The sequence below is a fragment of the Tenrec ecaudatus genome, chromosome X (assembly GCF_050624435.1).
Source record: "Tenrec ecaudatus isolate mTenEca1 chromosome X, mTenEca1.hap1, whole genome shotgun sequence".
NCBI lineage: Eukaryota > Metazoa > Chordata > Mammalia > Afrosoricida > Tenrecidae > Tenrec > Tenrec ecaudatus.
In genome coordinates, this window is record NC_134548.1 from 90203870 (window position 1) to 90229995 (window position 26126).

At 38.8% G+C, this 26126-nt stretch overlaps 1 protein-coding gene and 1 pseudogene across 1 annotated transcript in view; one reads left to right on the plus strand and one right to left on the minus strand.

The window, feature by feature from the left end:
* APOOL (apolipoprotein O like) overlaps nt 1-26126 on the plus strand; it is a 52888-nt gene that overhangs the window by 22601 nt on the left and 4161 nt on the right. The window contains exons 3-8 of the mRNA XM_075539110.1: nt 1627-1746; nt 6835-6889; nt 8509-8607; nt 11260-11351; nt 25580-25693; nt 25788-25902. Coding sequence (XP_075395225.1) covers nt 1627-1746; nt 6835-6889; nt 8509-8607; nt 11260-11351; nt 25580-25693; nt 25788-25902 — 595 coding nt within the window. The remainder of the gene's footprint in view (nt 1-1626; nt 1747-6834; nt 6890-8508; nt 8608-11259; nt 11352-25579; nt 25694-25787; nt 25903-26126) is intronic.
* Nucleotides 22374-22717, minus strand: LOC142433078 (large ribosomal subunit protein uL29-like; annotated as a pseudogene).

The following is a 26126-nucleotide window of genomic DNA, read 5'->3' on the forward strand; positions in this document are numbered from 1 at the left end:
GCACTGTTCCCAACTCCTTAAAATTGTGAACTGTGCCGCGATGAACACTGGAGCACAGATGTCTGGCTGTGGTTTGTTTTTTGTCTCTTCTGGGTATATGCCCAGTAGGGGGATTGCTGGATTATAAGGTAGCTCAATTTCCAACTGTTTTAGATATCACCACATCGATTTCCATAATGGTTGTACATTACCTACAGGTCCACCGGCAGTGCACAAGAGTTCCTATCTCTCCGCATCCCCTCCATGTGTTTGCCTATTCTTAAGGGATATTTTTCTTCCCTCTATTCTGTGTCCAGTCTTCATTATGGTCAGTTTTTCTTGCAGTTTTTGGGGGTAGAGGGGCTTTTGTTTTATTAGTTCATCTTCACGGTGATTACGTAAAAATTGGAGATACTAGGTTTATAGTGTCCCGATTGCCCACATTACTCACTTAATGGTTTTTTTGCTCTCTGGGCCCAATACTCCATGTAATGTATTCAACTGTTCTATAGCAAATGACTTCAAAATAGAAACTGATATTATTTTGGCTGGGATTCTGTTTTAATTTATGGCTACTGAATAGTCTTTATAGCCAATTTACCATATCATCCCTGCATCTAAGGTACTTAAAATGTTTTTTTCAGCCAGAATTTTTACCTATTTTTAGTGAAAAATATTTAGTGATACACAGGCTTGAGGGCTGTAGCTGATTTTTTCTGATTTCACAATGGGGAAGCATCAATCCTAGTATCACCCCAAGGTTAGTTCCTTTTTCATACTCCACCCATCTGACAACAACAATCCTTTCAGTGGGGTTCTCTACTTCTCTGCTGTGTTTAATCATTCATTTCAATGGTCATAAAGAAATGGACAGGCTATGCTTATAATTATAGTGATTATTAGGAAGTTAACAGATTACAATTTAGGATCCAAAATACTCAGTATACTGTTTGTCTATTTAAAACAAACTGGTTCTCATCCATGCCTATACGTATGCCTTTCCCTGACCTTCGTCTTCTGACCCATGTAACCCATTGACATCTGCCCTGCCTAGTTATTGTTTTAAAGCACCTTTAGTCCTACCAATAAATGCCCAGGAATTACCACTGTGCCATAAGCCTCAGTAAAAAAGATGCTCAATTGTAGCTCTGGGGGTCAGGAAACCTAGCTCCTCTGATTAACTGCTTGGAGGCATCTCGCTCAGCAAGCAAACCTGTCCATAGACACTCAGCTGTCCTTGCGCCAGGAGCTGGGAAGGGCTGCTCTGTGTCATGCTCTGGCTCTTGGTTTATCTGCTTGCGCTTCTCTGGTGTCACCAGTCTCTGTCTCCTAGATCAAGAAGTTTCAGCACAAAGGAATCTTAGAGTCCAAAGGATATGTTTTATTCCGGACTCTTTCTTGAAGGTTGTGAGATTTCCTGTGCCTGCTTTTGAAGTGGCTCTTTTAAAACCCAATGGTATGGCAAACTTTATCAGTTACCTCACTAGATTTCATACACCCAATTTGCCTGGTCCGCACAGTCAAAAAGTGCCATATCAAATAATTCACTGTAACACAAAGTTGATGAGTATTTCTGTTATGTCATACTACTAGGAAGGAAGTTCATCTTTTTATATAAACTGGTTTGTTTGTTTTTTTGGTCTCTAGCTCCCCATATATACTGCTCCACCTATGCGATCTAAATATGTTGAAGAACAGCCTGGTCGTTTACAACTGGGCTTTGCTTCCATCCGTACCACAGCTGGCTATTATATTGGCTGGTGCAAGGTAAGTAAATTCTGATAGTGGTTAAATATTGGAGGTTTTTGATTTGTATCACATACCAGTTATTCCAGTTAAGTTACTGTGTATAGGATATATATATATATACACACACACACACACACACACACACACACACACACATGAGCAGTTGAATATTGAGAAAACATCCCAGCCCAGTCCAGATCACGTTCATAAGTCCGATATTAGCCCATATGTCCGATACTAATCTCTTGAGCCTCAGGAAACATGTGCAATGACGCAGGATGCAGGAATATCACAAGCTAGTGGGTGCAAAGTCTTGTGGATCCAGTGGTAGTAGAATCATCACAGCACTGGCAGGGGTCTCCACGTGGTTCCTCCAGTTTCTAGGGCATGGGGTTTATCAGCGTAGTCCCATATGTCTTGTCAGTAGAGCATCTCCCAGGGAGTGAGCAGAGAGAGAGTTTGTTTCCTGCCTCCAACGAGGAAGTACAGCAATTATTAGAATCCTCAGGGGAAGGCCATGCCCACACAGAAGCCTCATTGGCTATACAATGATTGACAGGCTAGACTCCACCCCTTCACTCATAAGCCTCTCAAATTGACAACAGACTATATAATACCATAGACCATCCCTTGTCAATTTGACACTTCCACACAACTCTTTAGCCATATGTAATTTTCAAACAAAGAATAATAAAATCATATGTGTGCCTAACAGGATAAAACTAAAATGCATGCAATTTAATATGTGCCATCATTGAAGCATAACATTGTATAAGTGAACAAAACAAAAATATTCTATGCCTAACAATTGCATTTAAATAACACCTTAATCCTACCTATGAAAGTTTGTAAGCTAACCACTTCGTGCCTTTATACCCCCAATTTTGGGTATGCGATGTCTATACTGCACACTTACATCAACCCAGTGCTCTGAGGAGACAATCATATTCTTGACATGAAGAATCTTCATTCCAGTTGGAACCTTAGGAAATCTGCATCCATAAGCAAAGTCAAATCAGGACAGGTTGTCCACAAAATCTGCAGCAATATGCACCAGTTCACAGGCTCAAATATCTTCTCTGTGTCTGGTCAGGTTCTGGTCAGCTCAAAGTGGACTGTCTCACTTAGCCTCACCAGGGTGTCCATTGGTTGCCTTGCCTTTAGACCGTGGGCCCATCACAAATTCTAAACAACACTAGCTCCCTTGGGCTAGGCCATGAACTTCAGACCAGTTAACCGGCTCTCATCTTCTAGTTCTTGTAAGTCACTGGTCCATGGGTGCCAGTGGACAGATTTCTCTCACTTGCATCAGTGCAACAATTGCATCAGTGGTCACCTAGCAAGCACTTAAGCCTGCCCACAGCTTCCTTTAATATTCAGTCCTAGAGAGGAGTTTTCTTTATGGTTCCAGATTTTTTCTAGCTTCTGACAAAAATCACTAGCGTTCAAACTTCAAAAAGCCAGAGTTCTTTTTTCTTCAATCTGTCAATCTTGCCCCCTGGCAAGTCTCTTGGAATGCAGATGTCCTGAGTACTCCAAATCTCTGGGTGAGGCTAATCTCTTCAGAGCCTTCTTTGCAGGTGTGGCCTAACCTATTTAATGATCAACTTTTAATGGCTCCAGGCTAGTGGGCTACAAAGTATAGTGACTTAAACTGGCAGTTCTATTATAGCTCATGATTTTGTAAGTCGGTAATTTGATAAAAAATCTGTCGGGTGATTATTTTATTATATACTGAGAGAGGTCACTTTATAATGCTCAGCAGGCAGATGGGCTAATACGTATAGTCTAAGATAGCCTTTTTTGCATCTTTGGCACCTTGTCAGATATGACTGAAAAGACTAGGTTTTGGGAATTGTTGACTGGAAAATCTACATGTGGCTTCTCAAGCATAATTTTTTCAGGGTATTCAGATATCAGTCCAATTCTTCCAGACAAAATGCTCTAAGAGGGCCTATGCAAAATTTGCTGATCTCATTCTAATCTCTCCTCAGATGTAAAAAGAAAAAAAATGACATAGCATTCTGTCACTAAGGCCAGCTGAGTTTTAAAGCGGAGGGAATTAGATTCCATCTCTCAATGGGAATGGGAGTAGCAACAACATATTTGCGACCATATTTAATTTACTATACTACTATTGCATAAGTTAAAGCAGTTCAACAAGCATGAATATGTTACCTAGCAGGCGCAGAGACATTGTTTGGCTTGTTACATTAAAATCTGAAATTATTTAAGAATTATTTACTTTATTAAACAAGATGAGGTTCACCTACTGGGTTTCATTTGTAAAATTATTTTCATAGAGTGGACCTTATCATGCATGGCCCACTAAATCCCCGGGCAACATCCCTGCTTGGAGAAGCCAATGAAGAGAGAGGCCAGCTCCACCATGAGACATGACTTCCCTTACTGACCCACAGTGACCCATAGTGCTACAAGGGACAGCACTGGAGACACTGCAGAAAATGTGCCCAGTCTGCCCTGGGCACTAAGGGGTGAAACTCGACGCGAGTATACCAGGGTAGCAAAGGGTAGCAAAGTAAACAAGTCCCTTAGGATTCCTCAAAATAGACCTGTGACTAAGGGGAAAAGGCTTGGCACCTCATTAGACCCGATTGGAAAACACTCATAAGGATTAGCAGACAGAACTGGAACTATCTGGCGGACTTTTTTTTTTTCCTTTCACCTTATGTCTCTGTATATAATATAGGTAAGGACAAACAGTATCGAGAGGAGGACATGGCAGAGGAGGGGGCGGGAAGGGGGAGTGGGGAGCCAACAAACTCAGAGATAAGACAACAACAAGAGATCTAAAATTGATGGCGAGGAGGGCATATGATGCCTGGTGGGGTTTGATCAAGTGCAATATATCCGAGAGACATTACTGAGGGCAGAATGGAGGGTGAGCATGATAGTGGTACAGGAGGAAGGTGAAAGGAAAGAGGAAAAGAAGTAGAAGAAGAAAGTCTTTATAGAGGCTATAGGCATGTATATATGTAAGTATGTTAACTTATAATGAAAGGGACAGAGGTCAGTGTACATATATTTTTTTATGTTACGTGTGGTAGTCTGGGTAGACTAGAGAAACAAATCATGGACACACATATGTGTATAAAAAAGAGGTTTATATACAAGAGCAATTGAATATTGAGAAAACAACCCAGCCCAGTTCAGATTAAGTCCACAAGTCCAATATTAGCCCATATAATAATCTATAAAGTCCTCTTCAGATTCACAAAACACATGCATGACGCTAAATGCAGGAAGATCCCAGGCCAGTGGGTGCAAAGTCAATGGTGGTAGAAGCATCTCAGTGCTGGCAGGGGTCTCCTTGTGGCTCCTCCAGTTCCCAGGGCTGCATCAGGGTAGGTTCATGTGGCTTCTCCTCGGGGATGTCTTGCTGGTAGTCAGCCTTGTCAGTAGAGTCTCCAAGGGAGTGAGCAGAGAGAGAGAGAGAGTCTCTCACACCTCCAAGAAGGAAATGCCGGAGTTCCCAGAATTCTCAGGAGAAGGCCATGCTCACACAGAGGCTTCATTGGTTATAGCTTGATTGACTAGCCAGACTCCACCCCTTTACTCATAATCCTATCAAATTGACAGCAGATTATGTAACTACCACATTAAGTAGTAAGATAGCAGATGGACTTTGGGCCTCTACTCAAAGCCTTTCTAAACACAAGAACACTTTGTTGTAATAATTTGGCACTCTTTGATACTCACCTTCCCAATAATTACTGAATACAAAATGGGTGCATAAGCAAATGTGAAAAAAAGCTGATGGTGCCCGGCTATTAAAAGATATAGCGTCTGGGGTCTTAAAGGCTTAAAGTTAAACAAGCATCCATCTACCTGGGAATCAATAAAGCCCACATGGAAGCACACCAGACTCCAATCTTGAGGTGTTGACGGGTTCAAGTATCAGATATCAAAAGATCCAAAACAACCAATTATATCTATGTGAAAGGGGGATTGGAGTGGAGACCCAAAGCCCATCTGTATACAATTTGACATCCCCTACAGAAGAGTTACAAGGAGGGATGATTCAACCAGGGTGCATTACACCAGTGGAACATACATCATTCCTCTTGTTCCTGAATGCTTTCTCCCCCCCACCCTACTACCATAACTTAATTCTACCTTACAAATCTGGCTAGACCTGAGTACACACATTGGTACAGATAAGAGCTCTTGACACATGTAATTCAGTACAGATAAAACCCTCAGTAACAGTAGTGGAAGTAGTGATATGAAGGTAGGGGGATGATGGGGCCGGGGGTGGGGAAGGGGAAGAAAAGGGGAACCCATCAAAGTTTGGGTATACAGCCCAAACCCCCAGGGGCACAAATAACAAATGTTTACATTTTATTCTGAGTCAAATCACATTCTTTGTTAAACCTGGAATCATGTCATTTATTCTAACTCATAGTCCCTCTATGTAGGGTTTCCAAGACTATCACTCATTATAGGAAGTAGTGGCCTCTACTTTCTCCCATAGAGTGTCTGGCGAGATTGAACCACCGACCTTGTGGTTAGTAGTTCAGTGCATACCTGACAGTACCCAAAGCACTTCAATTCCTACCCCTCTACTTTAGTTATCAGGAAAAACCAGACCCTGGTTGGTAAAATAGAAGCACACCAAAAAAGAGGAAGACACTCCAGAAGATGGATTGAGATCAGTAACTGCAACAATGGACTCAAACATAAGTACACTTGTGAGGATGTCACAGGACTGTGCCGCAATCTGTTCTGTTGCTCATAGGTTCACTAAGAGTAGGAACCAACTTGAAGACACCTAACATAACTTTTCCTCGTTTGTAGGAAGAAAATAGGTATTTTTCACGTTGAGTAGAATGGAAAGCAAGAAAAGAGAGGCCAAGTTAAGTATTCTCATAGTGAATAAATAGGAAAGCTGGGGTCCATCTGAGTACAGTGCTATGCTATTAATCTGTGAAATATTGAGAAGCTTCTATTTCTAGAAAGTTAGCAATAACTACCTACTATATCATCTTCAAGTAAACTTTGGTATAAACTCAAAGATGATGGGCTACTTTATCTAATTATCTACAACTTAAAAATGCAAATATCATTTTTCCCCTTTGTGCTTAGGGTGTGTATGTCTGTGTGAAAAATGGGATATTGGACACAGTACAATTTGGAAAAGGTAGGTGAGTAAACTCTAATTAGAAAGGTTCTATTTTGTTCTTTTAAGTTGTAAGATTTAAATGTCGGGAAAAAAAAGACATGTTTTCTGTTATCTTGCTTGTGCCAACTCAAAAGATGGTGATGGTTTGTTAAAAATAATAAAAAAAGTAATAGTAGCTACCATTTATTTAGTAATGATTATGTACTGAGGCACTGTGCTTAGCATTTTACATAATCAATAGAATTTTTTTGATGTAGCAATTCTCTTCAAAATAGTATTCTAATCATCTCCATTTTACAAATGAGGAAACTGATTTAAACTGTTCAATAGGTTCCCAAGGTCATATAGTAAGTGACCCAGGCCAGGATTTAAATCAGCGTCTGTTTTAGCCATGAAGTTAATATTATATAATCATAAAGCATAAATTAAGATGTTTCCATTTTTGTTAATTATTTGAAATATGTACTTACTTAGTGTAAGAACATAGTATTTTGCTATCTGTTGCTAAGAAGCAATATGACAAACCTGTCAATGTATTTATATGGTGTTTAGCAGCAGATAGAGCTTCCTAATATGCTTGGTTTCAGCCACTTGTCAGAATAAATAGGCACTAGAAGACGACAAGATCAGCTAAAAGTTTAGATGTCCTTGTGAAGTTGATGATCTGTACATGAGTTACCATTAATGAGTATGTGGAGGAATTATTTCAAAGTTCTATTCCTCATAACTTTTAAGGAGTGTGATATAGTGGTTGCCAGTCAATAATTAACTGTGATGGAAGAGTAGAACCAGAAATAATTTAATTATGTAAAAAGCCAAGAAAGCTATCCTCTGCCCATTCTTCCTTCGTCTCTTTTTATCTTTTAGGCTCACTTCTGTTTTTTTAATAGTTTTATTAGCACTGCATCCACATGTCATACAATTCAATCATATCAAGAAGAGTTGTGCAATTGTCAACACATTCAATTCTAGAACATGTTTTCTTCCTTGTACACATTGTTACTCATATATCTTTTTTCTAATTGTGGCAAAAATATACACCACAAAACATTCTCCCAACTCCCAAACTTCTACATGTCTAAGTCCTTGCCATTGATTATACTCTTCATGTTAGGCTCACTTCTTAGCATTGCGTATTCACCATTGGTTTTGATACAAGAGCAATGCTGCTCTGAGATAAATTAGGGAGCACAGAACTGAGTGTATCCCTGGAGTTTTATTCAAAGCCCCCTAATAAAGTAGCTATGTCAGTTCTTAATGGATATTACCAGGTTTTGAATGGATAATATTAGAAGCATGTACACGGTGGGGATATAATATATAAACAATTAGGAATTCACCTTAATAAGTGTTTTCTGGCATCATATTTTATTAAAAAGTTATAATTACCTGTAGCATTAGAAAAACAAGTATCAGTAAGTAAATCAGCCACTGATGGAATATTTCATATTGTAATAAGTACCTATTATAATTATCTTTTAAATTGCTGCTTATGTCACTATTTTGTACAGTTCTTTTGAATAATATTTAAACCATTTACTATTATCTTAGCAAATCCCTTTAATCCTTCTACATTATACCTATGTAGAATGCCCAATTGGAAATCATTTATATTAATTTTTAACTGATTTTTTGAGATGCATATATTTATCTGAAGAATCCACCTAGAGATTTTCTTCCCAAAATTGGAGTGATTACAGTTGCAGGATTTGCAGGCTTGGTTTCAGCAAGAAAAGGTAAGGATTAAAATATAGATTCATATTCTCCTTTAAGTGCCATTATATTTATACCTGAATTTTAGTGATATGGGAAAACTGCACATTCCTTTATTGAATATTATGAGTATAAACTACTATAAACATCTCTTTTAGATTTTATAATATAAAATTTACTTTTATATGTTTACTTTTATGAAGACTGTTTTCAAAGATAAAGCTGTTATAAAAGATATCAAGTATTATAAGTCATCTTGGAAACACAAATGAAAACTATGAAGAAGTACAGCTACCCAACTGTTAAAATTCAAAGGTTACCCACACCATGTATAGTTCAGGTGATGGTAATGCAACTATTCTTGAAAACAATTTGGCAATTTCTCATAAAGTTAAAAATATACTTGCCATATGACCAATCCTGGGTATTTACGTTGGAGAAAAAAACTGTGTTCCTACAAAAACCTACACACAAATGCTTCAGAGTAGCACACAGATGGAAATAGCCCAAGTGCCCTTCAGAGGGTTTGTAGATAATTTGGTACATATGGTGGCAGAGCACTGAGCAACAAAGACAATAGATTAATGAAACCTGCAACAATTTGGGGTGAATGTGATGAAAGAAGTCATTCTAAATAAGCTACATGCTGCATGATTTCATTTATATGACAATATGATGTTTGCATAATGTCAAAACTATAACGACAGAACAAATCTGTAGATACCAATGCTAGAACTGGGGAGAAGTTGTGACCACAGAGGGATGACATAAGGCAGACATAATTTGGGGAGTAATGAAACTGTTCTGTATGTGATTTTGGTTGTGATTAATTACATGACTCTTTATATATATCCTAAGTCATAAAACTATATGCCCCAAAAGCCAAATGTAAATAGAAAAATTTTAAAAATCCAGTGAACTGGATTCTGTGGATAACACATCAGCTTCACCTTTCGTAGTATGCCAGCCAGTTGGGTCATGTGGGAAAGGGAGAGAAAAGACCCTCCTGAGCTCCCGGCTCACTGGTTTTTATTTGCATTCCAAAGAAGGAAGTTTACCAAAGTTCAAATTCAGGGACAATACGACAGCACAAGGACTTCGGGTTCAAGGTGTTATCATGATTACTAATTAACAAACATTCTCATAGGTGAGCACATTTTAACCTGGCGAGTTCATGTTTTCTCCATCAAGGAATCTCCTTACCACTCAGCATTTTGCACCAAGTTCCTGGAACGTGTGGTTATGCAATCAAGGTTTACTCATAGTTTTTGTGCCCAGGCAACGTGTCCACTAAAAGCACTCTAAAGGAAAGCTAACTACCTCTCAAGTCCACTGTAGACATGATTACAATATTAAACCTAGCAGATAAAGACCTCTTTTCCTGCCCTAAAGTGCAGTTGTTTTCAAATATTGCCAGCTGTTTTTCGCCTGAGTCTTTATGCCAGATTGGCAGTTTGCTTTTCAAAATGAGGGTTGTAAAAGACATTCCAGAGAAGAGAAGTACTTACCTCCTTTTTAACCCCTTCATCCAAATGTCCAGATCATAGTTAAAGAGCCCAGGGCACTCAGACAAGCATTTATTCACAGTTTTAGGATACATACATTTGAGGATATTTTAATGGCTTGTTGAAACTTAGCTGTACCTTAGATCCTGGGTTTCAAACTCTCCTATAGAAGCCATGGCCCCATGGAAGTCATTTCAGGGTGGCAGAGGGATGAGGAAAAAGCCATCCCCGCATGACTCCACCTTTAGCTTCCTTCCTACAATTCAACCAGGGTACAGTAGATTAAAGGTTTGATATATTGAAGTTCCTAATGAATGTCTGTTTGGAAGGCTTTTGAAAAGGATTTTGTTCTCAAAAACTTGGAAAAGAACACTTACATGCTTAGTTGAGGTAGTTTTGGAAATGGATTTAATTCAAGTTAACAATTATTAAATTGGTACTTCATTTAACTCAGAGACATGAAGGAGTTATGAGCCTTTCAAAGTTGTTAGTTATTTAATTATTTGAACACTTCACCCTACTAAGGACTTAGCCCCTAGAGCCCTGGTGGCGTAGGGGGTTACATGTTGGGCTGAGTGCAATGCCAGCAGTTTGAATAAAACCACCAACTTCTCCTTTGGGAGAAAGATGAGATTTTCTACATTCATCAACCTTTACAGTCTCAGAAACCCACGGGAGCAATTCCATACTGTAGGGCCGCTATGAGTCAGATTCAACTTAATGGCTGTGAATTTGGTTTTAAGGACTTTGATATGATAAAAGGATATGAAAAAGAAATTTGTTTCATTTTAATAAGGAGCCACAAACTTAATGAATGGTTACTTCTCTGTATTTTCATGCTTTATTACAACATGAAAAATGACGTGGTTGCCACTTTAGGTTTCTAAGGCTGTGAACATACACCTGGCTTTAAAAGAAGGAAAATTGGCAAATCCTTTTGTGTTACCAGTATAATGTTAGATTGAGAACACCGTTCTTAAATTGAACATGAGAATAAAGAAATATTCATCAATTTGAGCTCCTTAAGAATGTCTAAGCTACTATCTTAATCAGTATCATTAGCTGAATAATATAGGGTGATGAAGAGGAACAAAGAACATTAAAGTTATAAAAGCATCAAGCACCTGGTTCCATGTGTTTGGAGTTTAATCTTTTGCTTGAATTTTATAGGTTCTAGATTTAAGAAAATTGCTTATCCATTGGGGCTAGCAACTTTAGGAGCATCGGTTTGTTACCCAGTTCAGTCAGTAATAATTGCAAAGGTAAGTTCTTTTTCAATGATGGCCACATTTCAGTATTTGTCCAAATGTGAAAATATTTAAATGTTGCAAGGCACCTGTAACATTTACTTCAAAAAATATGTTGTTGGAATCAACTCTTATGTTGTCAAAATTGCATCCGCTTCTCAATATGGTAAATACTATTTTTAATGACATGATTGTTATGTTAAAATAGGGCAGATTTATTGAAATAGAATTGAGCAATATAAATGTCAACTTGGGGATAAAGCTCCAAGACTGAATTTGAGTTTGTTGGGGAAGAATACTACTTCATTGTCAAGCAGTTGACCTTCATTTTTTAATTAATAGAAAATTATACCTGCTGGCAGCTGTTCAATTCAGTAGCTTAACTTCATGGAAGAAGAAGAAGAAGAACCAACACATTGGTAGATAACAGGCTTCAGAACCTAAAAAAATTTTAAAATACAGATATACAAACTAAAATTTGAAACCACCTAAAACTAGGAAACTTTTTTCATAAATGCTTAGAATGATACTGTAATTCTCTTGTGAGTTCATCTACAAATTAGAAAATTCTTCAATGACTTGAAAAATTTGAGTATATTATATCCTCAGTGTGTTTTAAGATTTTAAGAGCTGTTCTTTACCCCTTAGACTGCCAATATTTCCCCCTGCCAATTTGAAGTAGTGTGCCGCGTTACCAGAAGGATTTTCTCTACTTGTGTTCTCATTATTGCATCTCTTTAATTGTTGTTATAGACAGAACTGCCTCTTTGGTATTTTGAGGATGTCAAATGTGTAATATGTAGTAGTTTGTAACACTTGTCAGCTGTAAAAGCTGATAGTAAAAGAGTGCATTATTCATTAAATCTAGGAATAATTAAGTGATGGGGAAAACACTGAACTTATTTTTTTTAATTTCCTAAGACTTTACATAGGAATTAGCCACTCAAATTTGTAAAATGTTGGTGCTGCAAAAAACTTTGAGCTCCTTTAATTCTACTTCCTATCTTCTCATTGACTGATAAGGAAACTACAGCTCAGAGAGCTTTCATACTGAATGACCTACCTAGAGTCATACTCAACTCCAGGTGTCCTGCTTCCCTGTTTATTGCCATTCCTAATGCACAATGCTGCCCTGATCTCCGTTTTTGCCTGTCAAGCAGTGGTTCTGAACCTTCCTAATGCCGTGATCCTTTAATACAGTTTCTTATGTTGTGATGACCCCCAACCATAAAATCATTTTCATTGCTGCTTCATAACTGTAATTTTGCTACTTTTATGAATCAGGCGACCCCTGTGAAAAGGTCGTTCAAACCGAAAGTGGTCACGTGTGACCCACAGGTCTAGAACCACTGCAAGTGTTAAGGAATGACTTCCTTTGTTTTATAAACATGATACCCCTTTGTCTTTAATTTAGATATTATAGAACAAAAGAACAAATTAAAAGAAATTAATCTTCCTAAACCCTTCCATTCATAAAAATTTTAGTGTTGACTTTTAATCCAATCACATTATATATTATCTTTTCTACATACATATTTAATGATAAAAATACAATGGGTGAAATTTGGTAGCTGCTATCAAATCAGCGCCATTTTACATATAATGAATAAAATGATTCCCTGTCCTGTGTTACTTTCATGACCATTGGAATGCTTGAGTCCATTGTTATAACTATTGCATTCTTTTAGGATTTCCTTTGTTTTGGCTAACCCTATATTTTACCGATTGTGATGTACATTTCAAGAAGTTAGTCTTTCCTGCTGATACATAACTATTAAATTTTATTCTACCAGAAGGAAAAAAAGGAATTGCTGAATTTCAAATTAAAATTTCTATACTATAAAAAATATTAGTACCTAAAATTCCTTTTTACGGTTAAGAAATCATTGTTACTTAAACATCAAAAGTTGAGACTCTTTTTATTTTTACTGTCATAACAAACCAAACCAAAACCAGTGCCATTGAGTCAAGTCTATGTATGACAGGATGAAATACTTCTCAGTCCTGTACTAACCTCAAAATTCGTATGTTTGAGCCCATAGATGCAGCTACTATGCCAGTCCATTGTGTTGAAGGTGGTTCTTTTTTCTTACTGTCTACCACTCCCAGACTCAATGGTAGTGAGTTGTTGAGTTGCTACTTTACCAAGCATGATATATATCTCTAGGGACTGGTCTGCCCTGATAGCATGTCCAAAGTATGTGAGATGAAGTCTCACCACCTTCAATTCAAGATGGAGCTCTATGTTGTGCTTGCAGTTCATGGTACTTGCAATATTCTATGCCAACTCCATAATTCAAGTGCATCTGTAGTGACCCTATAGGACAGGACTGTCCTGTGTGATCTCTAGGGATATAAATCTTCACAAAAGCATTCTGCCGCATCTTTCTCCTGTACCGAGAAACCTGCATTATGGTTAGTAGCCCAGAACTTATCCACTGCAACAATATCATTCTCATTTCCATTGTCTAGTTCTCATATACATATGAGGCAATTAAACAACATCAAGGCTTGGGTCAAGGGCACCTTAGTCACTTAGTCTTTTGCAACAGATCTGTTTAAAGCAATAGCGTGATTTGACCGCTACATCATGAACATTGGTTGTTTATCCAAAAATAGCAGACTCCTTTGACAACTTCAGTTTTTTCTCATTTATTACGAATATATATCTTGGTTCAGTTGTAAGGGTTTTCATTGTCTGCATACTGAGGTGTAATCTCTATTCAGAGCTGTGCTCTTTGATCTTTATCAGTAAAGTGCTTCAGATTGTCTTCATTTTTGTCAAATGAAGTTGTGTCATCTGCTGTGTTAGACAGGGTTTTCTTGAGAAACAAAAACCAGGACACTTATGAATATATGGATAAATATATATAGAATGAAGGAATATAACAGCTAATTAGTCCACACAGCAGTATAGAGGGCTCAGTTCAACGTACTTCTGTGGAACAGTTAATACACTGGAAGTCCCTCAACTCACAAGGACTGCTAGGTTCAAGGTCAAGGAAGCAGACAGCTGAGTCTTCCATCGAGCAATGCAGGCAGTCCAGCCACAGGCAGCAAACACCAGAAGCGGGCCACCAACAGCCAGACTACAGAATCCGACAGTCCCAAGCTCAAACAATGTATACACCAGCAGTGTGGCGAAGCAGGTCTCGAAGGAACCTCAAGCTCTAGTGACATGATCCATGAGTTGGGTGCCCCACAGGTAGTATTGCTCACAAGTTGAGGCAGCGAACTAGCTAAGGCAGCCGCACACTGGTCCAATCACCAGAGAGCAAGAGAGAGAGAGGCGGGGCTCACCAAGCCATTTATCTCTTTGCCCTCCAACAAGCTGTGACTCTATTAATCCCACATATTCTTATTGGCCAGGTTGGCACAATAAACCTATCACATCTGCATATTACAAGTTATTAATGAGTCTTCTTCTAATCTTAATGTCATGTTTTCTTTTTTCATGTAGTCCAGCTTCTCAGATGATTTGCTGAGCTTTTAAAAAAATTGTGAAAAGACACAACCTTGTTGTTTATCTTTGCCCTTTTGTAACACATGGAGCATATATTGACTACCTACATTTTCAGCAATGTTTGTGGGCAGCTGCTATCCCACTGTTAGTACCTGTTGCCATCTAGTTGAAGCATGTGTACCTGCGTGCATGTGAACAAATGGGCCTGATCCTATCAACCTCAGCACCAGCGACCTTTCATGACATATTTGTAAGCTTCTCAAGCCACTAATTGTGCCGCAAGCCATATTACTTCAGTAATTTCCCATTTCATCCAAAATGCCTACCATTTCGGAAAACACATGATTTTAACAAAAAATTAAAATCAGAACATAAGTAAGTGTCTTAAAAGGGTTGAATCTCTTGGTTTATGTTTCAACTATTGCCACTTGGTATATGTGTAGATTACTTATAAGCACAACTTAGTATTCTGGAATTCACATTCTTTGCAGTGTTACCCATAATTTGTTATGATCCACAACATCTAATGCCTTTGCGTAGTCAATAAAACACAGTAGTCTGGTATTGTTTGCATTCAGCCGAGGTCCATTTTTCCTCAGTGGTAATATCCCTTGTTCCTCATCCTCTTCTGAATGTATCTTGAATTTCTGGTAGCTTATTGCCAGTGTGTAGGTATTTTAAAAATGATCAACAAAATTGTCCTTGTGTCAATATTAATAATATTGCTTAATAATTTATCAAACTCCTCGGTAGCTTATCCTTTCTTCACCCCCTTTTCCTTTCATCCCTCTTCTCCTTCACCCAAATTAACATCTGTTTACCTGCTAGCCCATTGCTTCCCCATCCATTTCTTCCCCTTCTACCCCTGGTAACAATCATATTCTGTTTCTTTTGGTATGAGCAGTCTTTATCTTGTTTTTGTTTTTTTATTGTAGGACTTTAAATGAGACATTTTCTTGATAATTCTAATATGAATCTGTGTACAGCACAAAAGTGTCTTAATATATAATGTAATAACTGGAAAAAATCCAAGGCATTTATACTTAGTCATCAGTGGACACAAATTTCCTGCTACATGGGGTACCTTAGAAAAGAAACCATGAAAACTTGCAACTATTCTAACACACAGCTTAGACATAAAGGTAGAAGTACATATATTTTGGTAATTCTGAATATACAAATATAAAAATTACCAGATATGCTATGTATCACTGCTTAATTTCCAAATGCAGTCAATCGTCTTGAGGAGACTGAACATTTCCCAGGCTACTTTACTGAATGTCTCTAAATAGTGTGTTCTTGAGCTAATACAGCAAAAAAAAAATACTATTGTTTGTAAAGCTATGTGGCTAAGGGAATAAAGCAAGTGCTATTATGTTGCGTTCTATCTCATTGATGACTTTATGTTAAAGGGTTCAGTTATATACAAAGGAGGCTTAAGAGGCAATTCGATATCTAGAATCAAAGGTGTCCGTTGGGTAGTGTGTAAAAATTTATCACATGTACAAACCTTTCCGTATTAACCTACTGTAAACAATTTTAATTCTAAACAGTTTGATCAAGAAAATCCTTAAGGAACACTGTTGTTGGGTTTTTTTCTTTTACTCTAGTAGGTGCAGTGGAAACTCTATTATAAAAAAGGTTCTCTAGGCTTGGATATGGCCCCCAAATTGACATCCATGTTTAGTGGCAAATTCCTCACCTCTAGCGAATGAAAAATCAAGGCATTGAGAGGTTGGGGGAAAGAGTTAAGATTAAGTTAGAACTTTCAGTACCTTTAACAATCAAAACCATAATAAAATGTCAGCCAGTTCCTCATTAGTACCTATGTTTTAGAATTACAAAATATACAATGAAGAAAGTAAAGAAAAAACATTTCTCGCAAGGCCCTGGATCCAAAAAAATTACAAAAAGATTTTTTATAATAATCACTATTTGGAGCTTATTAACACAGAAATCATGTTGTTTGAGTCAGATTAATATAAAATACTATACCAACAAATATCTTAAGCAATTTTATAAATTACTCATTTCTTTTGTTATTTCCACCCTCTCAACAATACACAAAAATAATGCTACAGCACTGTTGTCCTAACCTGTCTCCCTTCTTGTAAAGTCCTGGGGCTCTTTGAAGAGATTAGTCATCAATCTTCACTGTAGTTGCCCCACAAAAGTCAAGTGCATGTAGCTTCCAGTGACATTGGGGAGTTGAGATAGGCCCTTCAGGCTCTCGATCCGGGACCTGAGTTCTTTGCATACCAGAAAAACTTTGGCTAACCTTTGCTTATATTCTTCTCATTTATGATCTGTGCCGTCAAGGGCTTCCTTTTGACCAGGCATCCTCAAACTACGGCCCCCGGGCCACATGTGGCCCGCCAAGTGTTTTTGGCCCGTTTGTTTTTTTACTTCAAAATAAGATATGTGCAGTGTGCATAAGAATTTGTTCATAGTTTTATTTTAAACTGTAGTCCGGCCCTCCAACGGGTCTGAGGGACAGTGAACTGGCCCTGGTTTAAAAGTTGGAGGACTCCTGAATAAGGGTAATAGTCTTCTTGTGAAATCTAGGTGTCTACTGTTTCTTTCAACTTCTCAGCCTGTGGTGAAATCACAAAGTGGTACTATCAGCCAAACAGAAAGCGTTCACGAGCCCAATGTGATTACTGTTGTCAAGTGGCAGTGAATCAGTTTCCGACTCAACTGGTGACAATCCCAGTAGGACAGAGTAGAACTGCCCCTCAGCGTTTTCTAGGCTGTGATATTTAGCACAGCAGATGGCCAGGTCTGCCTCCAACTGAGATGCTGGCTGAGTTCCAATCACCAACCCCTCAATTAGCAGCTGTTTAAAAAGTTTGAGGACCCCTGCTTTTGACAATGAAGAAAATCGGATAACATTATAGTGAGTTACTTCCCATCATCTACGAGGGGGGTACCCCCCCCAAAAAAAAGAGAATTGCGCTGGGCAGAGCAGAGCTTTCCTAGTATGCAATTTTCCCGCTAGCTGAACATCAAGCAACTTTCCAGTGGTGTTGCCTGGGAAGGTTCTCTCTGGTCGCAGTGAATTTCTTCGTTAAAGCAGTTTTGCATAAACCTTGTTTTTTGGTTTTTTTTGTGATGGGTGATTTAAGGTCACAGCATGCGGCTGTGAAATTTTGTTTCTTGCTTGGGAAAAAGACGCAGACACTTGCTGTGATGTTGAACACAGCCTACAAGGACAGTACTGTGGGAAAAACTCGTCTGTATGAGTGATTTTTCTCATTTCAAAAAAGGTGAAATGTTGATGGATGACAAACCTCATTTTGGACACCCATCAACTTCCCAAATGGACGAAAATGTCAACTTGTAACACATTTGGAGTTTGTTCCCCAGGTCAGACTGTTAATCAAGCTTTCCATTTAGAGGGTCTGAAAAGATTGTATAATAGTATGTTACATAAAAGGTCTGATTTATGACACATGAGGGACTGTTTTGTCACCACAACAATGCACCTGCTAATGCAGCCATCTCAGTGTGCCAGTGTTTGGCAAAAAAAAGCATGCCTCACACACTTGACCTTTTTCCATGTGACTACTTTCTGTTTTGGCAAATGCAGAGGGACATGAAAGGACAGTGATTTGATGTAGAAGAGGCAAAGGGGAAAAAAAGGGAGGTGTTATCAGCCATCCAAACAGATGAGTTTTAGAAATATTTCCAAGAATGGAATCACAGATTTGACAAATTTATTGAGTATAATGGAGAGTACTTTGAAGATGATAGGGTGGTTTTGTAAAAGAAAAGTTCATAGATTTAGAGGGGGGACATTTGTTTTGGGGGGCACGCCCTCATGTTTCTGCAGTCTGTCATAATCTGCCAGCAAAATACAAGTATCCTCTACCAATTTAGAAAGCCTTTCTCCCGATTCTTTACCTGTCATTTTATCTACTAGGGATACTTGGTCTTCCCCGAAGCTTCATTTTGCAGATCTTATAATGCTCTAGCGCAGTGGTTCTCAACCTTCCTAATGCCAGGACCCTTTCATACACTCCCTCATGTTGTGGTGACCTCTCAACCATAACATTATTTTCGTTGCTACTTCACAACTGCAATTTTCTTACTGTTATGAATCGGGTGACCCCTGTGAAAGGGTTGTTTGACCTCCAAAGGGGTCGCAACCTACAGGTTGAGAACCGCTGCTCTAATGGGCTCAAGAGCCTTTGTCGGTTCACTTGAAGACTCCAGGGAAGATTAGTTTTCATTTTCATCCACCTTTACGTGCCTACATTCGCTTCCTATGTTTCTTATCAGCAAACTTTGCCTAACTTGATCGATTATTTTCATAAGCAGACCTTCCCAAATGGATAAAAACGATTCCAAGGTGCTTCTTATAACTTTCATTGGTTTCACTTGAAATGTGTTTAAAAGCTACCACTATAAGTGGTGCAAAGTCCTTTGTCAACTCTGGACCCTTCCTTTTGCTGTTCTCAATGACAATATTGGCTAGGTCTCGAAAAGGAAGCTTCCTCTTTTGTTTGGCTTAGCACAGCCCACAGCCCCACTCGCCCTCTTGTGGCCATGCTCACCCTGAATGGTGGTGGTAGAAAAGCTGCAGACATGTCTGCGCAATTTGCTGTGAGTTTTCTCTGCTTATCCAGCATCACCTCAGAGTCGGCAGACATCCCTCCAGCACCTTGTTCTTGGGGTCTCACGTTGGGGCTGCTGGGAGGAGAGCTTCACCGACCTAGTGTCAGCCTAGAGGAACTGTGGTCGTATAGTGGTCACACGTTCCTTGGGCTGCTAACCACCAAGTCGGCAATTTGAAACCACCAGCCACTTCATGGGAGAAACATGGGCTTTCACCCTGCTCAAGAGTTACAGTGTCGGCAATGTACAGGAGCAATTCTGCACTGTCCTGAAGGGTGGCTGTGAGTTGGCATCAACTCCACAGCTGTGGGTTTATTTGGGGGTTGGTTTGTTGTATTTTTAGTCTTGGTCTCACTCCCTCACCTCACCCTTCCACACGTCCTCCATACCACCAGCACTGCATGTAGTCCAGCAGCAAATTGACTAGGTGATGTCTGTTTTGTTTTCGCCTTTTGTTGTCGCATACAATGTGGTTTTGTGATTGACTAGCTTCATTCAGCAGCAGGCCTGCTGAATGAACTTTCCACAGTTTCACAGCCCCGTGAGCAATGTATGAAGATTCCATTCTTTCCACATCCTCTCCAAGTGTTTTAGAACTTTGCTGTCAACACCAGTGTTAGGTGGTATATTATCATTGTTTTGATTAACATCTCTTGAATGGCTAGTGGGTTCAAGCATTTCTTCACGCTTATTGACTGCTTGGATGTCTTCTCTGGTGAAATGTCTCATGTCTTAAGCCTATTTTTAAAATTCAATTGTTCATCTTGTTAATAAGGTATTACACTTTTCTATAGGTTTTTCTAGTCCCATATTCGATATATCATCACCCAAATTTCCCAGTCTCTAGATTCTATTTTTACTCTTTTGATTGTTTTTTGATGCACACAATGGTTTATTTTTAAGAGGTCACAGTCATTTATTTTGTCTTTGCCTTGGGTGGTTTTCATTATTTTCTATATTGATCCTTAAGTTTGTCCTTAGTTTTTCACCACTTTATAGTAGTCTATAAAGTTCTCATGTTTACAGAGAGATTTTTAATCCATCTTTAGTCATTTTTTTTGTATGTGGAGTGAGGCATGGCCCTATTTCATTGTCCCGCACATGGAAATCCAATTTTGGTAGCGCCATTTATTGAAGAGACTTATCTCTTTCCCATAAAATGTACTTTGGCCTGTTGTCAAAAATCAGTTATCTTCAGTGGATGGTGTCCGGCCTTGGCACAACAGACTCCATTTTGAGTCCTGCAGCTTAATCTTAGCTCTCAAAACTGACCCCTAACCGACCTCCCCTCCCCTGCTCAACCCCAAATTCCTGGAACCAGCTCATCCCGGAGCCAGAATGTTTTCTGAAGATATGGTCACTCAACCCGTCCCTGACATATAGATAAGATTAACGACCTTTTCCCTGCTGAAGCACCTGTGTGCGCAGACCCTCCCTAGCTTTGATCCTTCCCAGCTGTGCCTGCCAGCAGTGGGTATAAAACCACCACCAGGATTTTTTCCCGGCTCGGCTTCAATAGTTCAATACCCTGAGCTGCTGAACCCACCGGCAAGCTTCCCAATAAAGCCTGCTTCTAAAACTCCGTTAATTGGGTCTTTGATTCTGTTTTTGCATTCAAATAAACCTTATAGATGGCATTATTTCTGGGTTCTCTATTGTTTTCCACTGATCTCTATGTCTATCATTATGCCATTACCAAGCTTTTGTGACTGCTTTCTGTGCCGTAGGTTTTGAGACCAAGAAGTAAGATACCTCTGACGTTTCTTCTTCTCTTTAATAGCAGTACTTTGCTTATCTTATGTACATCACTTCCATATACAATAAGTGAATAACTTTTTCCATCTCTTTCAAGAATGATGCTTGGATCTGGATCAGAATTGCATTATGTTTATAGGTTGGTTGGGGTAGTATTGACATTTTCACAATATTAAGTATTGTCTGTGAAGATGGAACATTCTTCAATGTATGTAGGTTTCTTGGTTTCTTGGAGTAGTGTTATGAAGTTTTCTTTAAGTCTTTGGTTTCACTGATTAGATTTACTCCTAAATAGTTTATCTTTTAGATGTCTATGTAAATGGTATTATATTCTTTTCAGAACTCTCTTCCTTAGTATATAAGAATCCAATTGCTTTTTGTATGTTGATCATGTAATTTGTCACATTGCCAAGTCTTTCAGTTATTTCTAATAATTTTGGGGTTTTCTCCATATAGAGTCATATCATCTGCAAATATAATTTTACTTATTCTTTTCCAATTTGGAAACCGTTGATTTCTTTTTTGTTGTTGTCTAATAGCCATGGTTGCGACTTTCTGCACAATGTTGAATAAGAGTAGTGATAAAACGGCATCCTTTTATGGTTCCCATTCACAAGGGGAATGGTTATAGTTTTTCATCCTTGAAAGACATGGTTGATGTTGGTTTTGCATATATCCTTTATTATGTTGAGGAATGTCCCCTTCTGTTCCAATTTTGTTGCATCCTTTGATCAGGTGTGAGTTGGGTTTTATCTAATGCCTCTTCTGCATCAATTGATGTCATGTGTTAGTTTCTTTTGTTTTAATTTATACGATAGATTACATTGATTATTTTTCTAATGTTGAACCATCCTTGCATAATTATTGTGAGTCCCACTTGATCATAATATTTTGTTGATATTTTTCTGGATTCTACTGGCCAAGACTTTGAGAAATTTGGCATCTGTGTTAATGAAGTATGTATGTTGGCCAATTATTTTCTATTTTGGTAATGGATGCCTTTGCATGGTTTGGGTATCAGGGATATGTTTGCTTGGTAAAATGAGTTTGGGTATCTACCGTCATTTTCTCTATTCTGGAATAGTTTGAATAGAAATATGTCAACTTCTCTAAATGCTTAGTAGAATTCCACAGTGAAACTGTCTGCTCTTGGAGTGTTTTTTGTTTGTTTACAGCCAGTTTGTTTTATTGACAGGAAAGGCTCATGCCTTGACTGTGTACTTGCGCATAGTACAGCCACTCCTGCTGCTGCTGCTGCTGCTGCTGCTGCTTCTTGGTCTTCAGACTCTCCTCGTACTTGTTGAGCTGGTGGCACATTGGGCCGCAGATCCGGAGGCTTGTACATCTTACCTTTGTAGAGCTTCCTGAGATTCTCCTTTTGAGTGAAGTTGATGATGGTGAGAACTCACGCAATGGATTTTCACACAACTTGAATTTGGGGGAGCTTGGCCATGCAAAGCTGTGACAATTCTACCTTTAGATAGTCCAGCTGTTTTAGCAGCTCTGCCTTCTTGCTGCAGAGGTCACGGGCCTTGATCGTGACCATGGCTGAGCTTTAGAGCCCTGATGCTCGTTGGTCCGAGGCCTAGGGAAAGAGATGAGTTGTTGAGTGTTTTTTAATGACTTGTTCTATTTCTTCATTTGTTAGGAGTCTGTTGAGGCTTTCTGTGTCACTTGGTGTTAATTTAGGTAAGTAGTGTGGGTTTTTTTGTTGTAATTTTCTAATTTCTTCTAGGTTTCCAAATTTGTTGGGATACAGTCCTTCATAGTATTGTGTTATCTTTTAAATTTCACTTGGTTGGTTCTGTTGTAATGCCAACCATTTCATTTGTTATACATATTTCATCTTCTCATTCTCCTTTGTTGAGTATTCTACTGGATGGTCAAGTTTGGCAGTCCTTTCAAGGAACCAACTTCTTATTGACTGTTTTTCTACTGTTCTTCAGATTCATTGGTTCTCATTAGTTCAGCCATTGAGGCCGCCCCCACTCCCACCCCATGATGTTACTTAATGTAATATAAGAAACTCCCTGATGGGAACTGCTATGAGCAGCCAAGCAGTTATGGGAAGATTAGGGTAGAGTCACCCTTTTAGTTCACAGCCTCAGTGATGTTTCTTAGGAGATATGGTCCAATGTATATGTAACTAATTGCAGTGCAGAACCTCCCCCTTCTTGTTAACCTGGATAATGCAACTGGTTCATCTATTGCTGGTTCTTGGGACTCTAGCCAATGACACATTATATTGCTTGCTGACTCTGGGAGCTATCTAAAGCTATCCTTTGACTTGCTGACTTGGGTGATTCAGCTGTTTCCATCCACCAGTCCGTTGTCTTCCTGCTTCCTGGTTCATCAGCCCGCTCCTCTATTTGAGTTCAGGAAGAAGCTCCAGTTTAATATCTGACCCAAGTACTTGGAACAGACTGGACATATCTACTCTATAACCGTGTGAACCACTTCTGTGATATAAATTTCTTTATGTGCCCTGGCGGCATAGTGAATATGCATTGGGCTGCTAACCTCTAAGGTCAGCAGTTCAAAACTGCCAGCCTCCCCAGGGGAGGCTTACAAAGAGTTAAGAGTCTTGAAAACCCACTGGGCAGTTTCTATGTCTTACAGGGTCATTATGACTTAGAATTGATTCAGTGACATTGAGTTTTGAGGGTTTTCTTTTGGTTTGGTGACTTTTCTGTTGCCTTTAACTCTTGCTATCTTACTTCCCAATGACTTCTCCTGCCTCACTTTTCCCCCTGTGGTGGAGGTGGGGGACTTCACTTTTATTGTTGTGGTCCTTCTCTTTACCTAATTTAGCACTTCTACTTTCTAGCCAGTGACTTAACCTTCTCTACCCCTCCAACTACTTTAAACTATCAAACAGTATTTAGAGTGTCAACACCTTTTCTTGACTTTTTGAATTGTGGTTTCATACCTTTCCAATTGTGTCATATTTGTCCTTTTGCGATTGGTTAACTTCACTTGGCACAATGACCTCCAGGTTTTCTACAGATTCATTGTTAGTCTTTAATCTTGCATAATATTCCATTGTGTGTATGTGGCCAACGTTTGTTTCCCCATTCTTCTACGATGGACATTTAGGTTGTTTCCATCTTTTAGCAATGATGAGTAGTGCTGCAATGAACATGGGTGTGATGTAGATAGCAAGTAGAGGGATTGCTGGGTCACATGGTATTTCTGTGAACAAACTTTCTGAGGACGTGCCATACCCTTTCTCCTAATGGCTGTGCCACTTTACAGTCCCGTTTCCCTGCAACCATGCCACCCTTTGTTTTCTATTAGGTTTTGAGCCTGGTATTAGTGCTGGGGTGCAGTATCTCATTCTTGTTTTGAATTGCATCGCAGTAAAGGAGCTCTGAAGGTGCTGGGGTTATGTGCTGGGCCGCTACCTCAAGGGAGATGGCTTAAACTCCTCCACACACTCCACGGGAGAAAAGGGAAGCTGTCTGCTCTAGTAAAGATTTACAGTCTTAGGTCACTGTGATTCAGAATTGACTCAGTGGCAGTGGGATTGGGTTAGTTAATGCCTAGTGAATCATGTATTTCTTTATGTTAGTTGGCCATCATTTTCAGCCAAACAATAGGCCTGTAAAAGGAGCAATAATATTAGTGAGGTGTGCACACTTCGTATAATCAACCCTTTGCGATGAAAAGAGCAGCATTTACCCAAAGACAAAGCTCAGAAGGGTTAGGAATGAAGTAAGAATGGAAACAGGAAACATGGAAGAAGTGGGATAAATGTTGTCACTTTGAGATGATTGCAATGAATGAGATATGTATAAATTGTTGAATGTAAAACTGGTGATCTACTCTATTCACCGTCACCTGATTCACAATAAAGCATTTTTTAAAAAACTGATGATCTGCTCTGTAAGCTTTCACTCAATTCATAATACATATGCAGATTTATCCCAAACAGAACATGGTTACACACATCACTGCAACCAGTAGATGGCTAGAGTAATACACTTACCTTTTTAGGGTGCCTTCAAAAAAATAAAGCGAAAGACATCATATCCAAGTAGTGGCATCTTAGGGGAACTGCTTTATGTACCCCCAGTTGATATCTGCTTAACAAAAACAAAGATATTTTTATTAACCATATATACTTTTTAAATTGATGCTTATAGAAAGCTTTATTCTGGAAATCTCTCCCAAAGTCCTCCAGTGCTTGAAAAAAAATAGCTATTAAAATCAGTTTAACCATAAGAAACAAAAGAGTGGGGAAAGAATCAGGAGAAGTTTTTTGCAAATAGATAGATATGTGAGTGAAAGTAATGACAACTCTTAGGACTGGAATCAGCACTCCAGCTGGATGTGTTCGTTGAAAATACTTGATATGCCTTTAAAATATTTTTTAATATATGATATCTCACTTTATAATTTTAACTAGGTAACAGGGAAGAAGGCATATTCTGCAAGCCAGCAAATTTGTGAAGCAGTTAAATCATTGTGGACAAAAGGCAACAAAAGTGAATCACTCCCTGAACCTAAAGAAAAAACTAAGGTATAGTTTCAGTGGAGCAAAAGGGTACTTTTTGGGGGGATATTTTATTATTAAAAGGATTCCCTTACTAAAGAAAAATCTTTTTGGCAAACAGGTAGGAAGTTATGCTGAAATGGAAATACCTACAAAGACCACTCTAGTCTCGAAACAGTCAGTGCCTTTGCCAACAGAACTCAACTCTGCAACAACCACATCAGAACCCGCCTCAGGTTTGTTTTCATGCATAAATAATTTGATAATAGTATTATAATTCTTTGTTTGAACTTAGCTTAGGTCTCTTAATCAATGTTTTGTTTTTCTCCTATCTGTACTATGTCTATCTTTTTAGGTTGTAAGGTACTCAAGGGTCGGGGATTGTATTCATTGCTACATAGTTCATAATTTGTGTAGAGTTTTGTGTATGAGGATTAGAGTAGCACTGGTGGGTGGTTTT